Source organism: Xiphophorus hellerii, chromosome 6 (genome assembly GCF_003331165.1).
Source record: "Xiphophorus hellerii strain 12219 chromosome 6, Xiphophorus_hellerii-4.1, whole genome shotgun sequence".
Taxonomy (NCBI): Eukaryota; Metazoa; Chordata; class Actinopteri; order Cyprinodontiformes; family Poeciliidae; genus Xiphophorus; species Xiphophorus hellerii.
This window is the reverse complement of record NC_045677.1, coordinates 2,037,794-2,041,195: the sequence shown is the minus strand read 5'-3', so window position 1 is coordinate 2,041,195 and position 3,402 is coordinate 2,037,794. Positions and strand designations below refer to the sequence as shown.

Below are 3,402 nucleotides of genomic sequence, written 5' to 3'. Positions count from 1 at the left end.
CTATCTGTATGAAAGCATGAGATGGGGTTCTTTGCATTTACAATACCCAGTTTTCACTGGCACAAACATTTTTAAGAAAAAGAAAAAAAAAATCTATCCTTTAACCATCTACCACTAAATCCAGTTTCAAGTGACGGGACCAGTAGAATAAGCAGCTAGGTCCAGAGTTGTTGGACCTCCCTGCTTGGACCTCCCAAGAGTGGCTGAGATGTCAGATTAGATTGGTAGCCGTTTCTATTTAGATGAAGCCACTAGCAACTGCTTCATCTGTGTACTCTGTGTTTCCTGGAAAGTCCTCTTAGATGAGTGATTATGTGACTTTTGTCTCTGCTTAACAAGCCAGGTTTTGATGGAGGTTTCACCTTCTTCAAAGGGAATAAATCCTTTCAGGGGATTGCTGATTGGTTTTCTAAAATAGAGATTATTATTATTATTTATTTTTTTTTTTTTACCAATTCCGATTTTACACTGAAAAATCACATTTCAGAATTGTGTGGATTAAATTGGAATGTTTATAGTTTAATTTAAATTAATCAGTATGATTGTTTTGGTTTAATCGGTTTTTGGTAATTAAGACGTGTAAATGTGCTGGATTTGAGGATACTGTAATCTGTAATACAGTCTTCTTTATATCAACACTGGAGACTCCTGCATAAACGGGGCGGGGTTTGTAGAGGTAAATCAACCAAGTTTCTGCTCTGATTGGTCAGCTGTCTTGCCAATAACTCTTACATTCTGCTCGTGCAGGTGCAACGCTGGGCTCTGAACTAGCCGCTGCAGGAAAGCTAAGGGAAAAATCACCCATTTCATGGTAAACCCTGGCTTATCTTGAGTAGCGAGGCTGTGTTCATTACAACAGCGGAAACAGAAAGAACGGAGCTTATCCATTACGAGGTCAGTGATTTAGGTAGTTGTTAATAAGCAAGAGTAACCTTCATTTGACATAGCTGGGATGCTTAGCTAGCTCCTGCAGTCACATTTAACTATAGCTGGATTCAGTTAGCCGTTTACCAGCATTAATTATTTGTTGTTAATAATTAATGCTGTAATGTTTATTATCAACGCTGAACGGCAGTAACTAACATGGAACAGTCCGTCATAAACCGGAGGGCTTGTGTCGAGCTAACTTTGAGAGTACAGCTACATAATTCAAGCTAAGCTCTGTTACTGGATGGTTATGGGATTCAGGCCGTTTTACGTAGGAGAGGAAGATCAGAAGCAATAACTGGAATAAGACACAGATGAATGAAACAATGTCTCCGTTTTTGTTTTGTTTTTTTGTTTTTACGGCATTGTGAAGCATGTTACCAGCGACTTGGCCTGTCCGGCTCAGGCTCTTGTCGTCCCTGGATGGGAGGCGATAGGACAGTCAGTTTAGTTGATGCTTAGTCTGTTAAGCCTTTCTATTTCCGCCCTCTTATCCTCCATGAGGCGAAGGTGTGCGGTTTGTGTCTGACTGGTGGGACGATGAAGTACTCCAGGCTGGGAAAGGGAGGATGGCGGTGGACTGCTCTCAGTGGGAGTCCCAGAGAGTGTTTTTTTTCTCCCTCAAAACATCTATCACCAACATAGGTGCAGGTTGTCTTGGTTACACTGAGCCTGTTCATTCCCATGTTTTCCATAGATTGAATCTCAAACAGTTTTTTTAATGAATCAAATATCTACAGAGTCAGTATTTACAGTGCTGATATCCACTTTTCCTAACTTATGTGACTCTGTGCTTTGCTGGATTTCAGCTTCTGAACTGCATCCTGACTGATGGTGATCCATTCTTGTCTCCTTGGTGCTTGAAGTTGGATTATCAGATCTCTGAGACCTTCGTTCACTTTGCCTTATGACATGGTGCTCCATCATGCTGGAGACAGATCAGAAGTTTCTATCTGAGGACAGAGATGATGCCACTACTTTCTGGAGAATTTTACTTTGTTTTTATTGTTTTCTTGGACAGAATTGCTGTCTTTGCTGTTTCTCATCACACGGCTGTTGTCCAAACTGTTCGCCCCCCTACAGGTGCAGATGAACTCACATCCTTCTGGTGCTGATATTCAGAGTCTGCTGTTCTGTAGTGCACCCTGGGGAATAGATAGCTTGGTACTAGCTTAGATGCTCATGGAAATCCAAAAGCCTTCTTCTCTTTGAAGCAAATTTGTTCCTCCTTTACAACAGTTTTTTGCAGCATCACCTGTTTTGCTGATGTGATATCATAACTGTACAGATGGAAAATTAGCTGAAATGAACAAGTGAGTCTTGCTATAAAGTTTAAAATGGAAACTGAGATTCATTCTGAATTAATCTAAAACACAATGATCCAACTATAATAGCACAAAACCTGAAGCTGCAAAGTTTGCAGAACACAACACTGCTGTGAGGCCCAAGCTTCTGGCCATGTCTTCATGTTCTACCTCAAACTCGGACGGTAAAGTCCTAGAGAAAGTCTGGAGAGAACAAATAGAAACAATGAAAACAGATGGAGTCAGTGGTTCCTCTGTGACATAGCTGAAAGCATGTGCTTGTTGTATTCAAGTGTTTTGTGTGGTCTCTGTTTGAATGATGGCTTATTATTTCCTAAGTATGTAAACTTCAGATGCTAATTGTTGCCTGTTTGTTCATGTATAGATGGCATCTGCAAATGCGACATATGGACAGAAGGAATCCTCGGACCAGAATTTTGATTACATGTTTAAAATCCTCATCATTGGGAACAGCAGCGTGGGAAAAACCTCCTTCCTCTTCCGCTATGCAGATGACTCGTTCACGCCGGCATTTGTCAGCACGGTGGGAATCGACTTCAAGGTCAAGACCATCTATAGGAACGACAAAAGGATAAAACTACAGATCTGGGTGAGGACTCTAGGTTTGTCGGCACACTTTGTTTTTAGAGGAGCACCATTCCGAAGTTTGTGGCCATGTTTTTTAAAACTTTGATCTGCCTATTTGGTACCTTTTTTTTTGTTGTCAATTTCCCTTTATTTCTCTTATTGCTGGGTTGCAGATGACATAGTACCGACGTCACTCAATGCAGATGGAGGGCAAGAAGTAAATGCAGCCCATTTACATCTGTTGATTCAGCTTCAAATGGCCTAAAGTCTGTGTTGTGTGTGTTCCAACCATTCTAGTAGAGAGAAAGATAAACGTTATTTTTGTGTTCCAAGGGTCACAGGGAAGTTAATTTTAAAAAACTTACAGAAAAAATACAAGAAAAGTGGATCAACAATCTACAGCTAAAAACAGGAGGTGCGGAAGCTAACAATGCCAGAGTTTTCAGCGCCCACTAACTATCGCATTGTTTAAAATGTACTATCAAATATTTTATTGGACAATTACTTAGACAGACAAGCATTCATATGTAAGGTAAGATATATCATTTTTGCGCACTAGCTTGGTTGAACCATGTTTTTAATG

The 3,402-nt window shown here is 40.4% G+C and overlaps 1 protein-coding gene across 1 annotated transcript in view; it reads left to right on the top strand.

Annotated features, from left to right (window-relative positions):
* Positions 1–713: 713 nt before the first annotated feature.
* Positions 714–3,402, top strand: part of LOC116721199 (ras-related protein Rab-3A-like) — an 18,837-nt gene continuing 16,148 nt past the window's right edge. Inside the window, exons 1-2 of the mRNA XM_032564779.1 lie at positions 714–894; positions 2,617–2,841. Coding sequence (XP_032420670.1) covers positions 2,617–2,841 — 225 coding nt within the window. The 5' untranslated portion in view covers positions 714–894. The remainder of the gene's footprint in view (positions 895–2,616; positions 2,842–3,402) is intronic.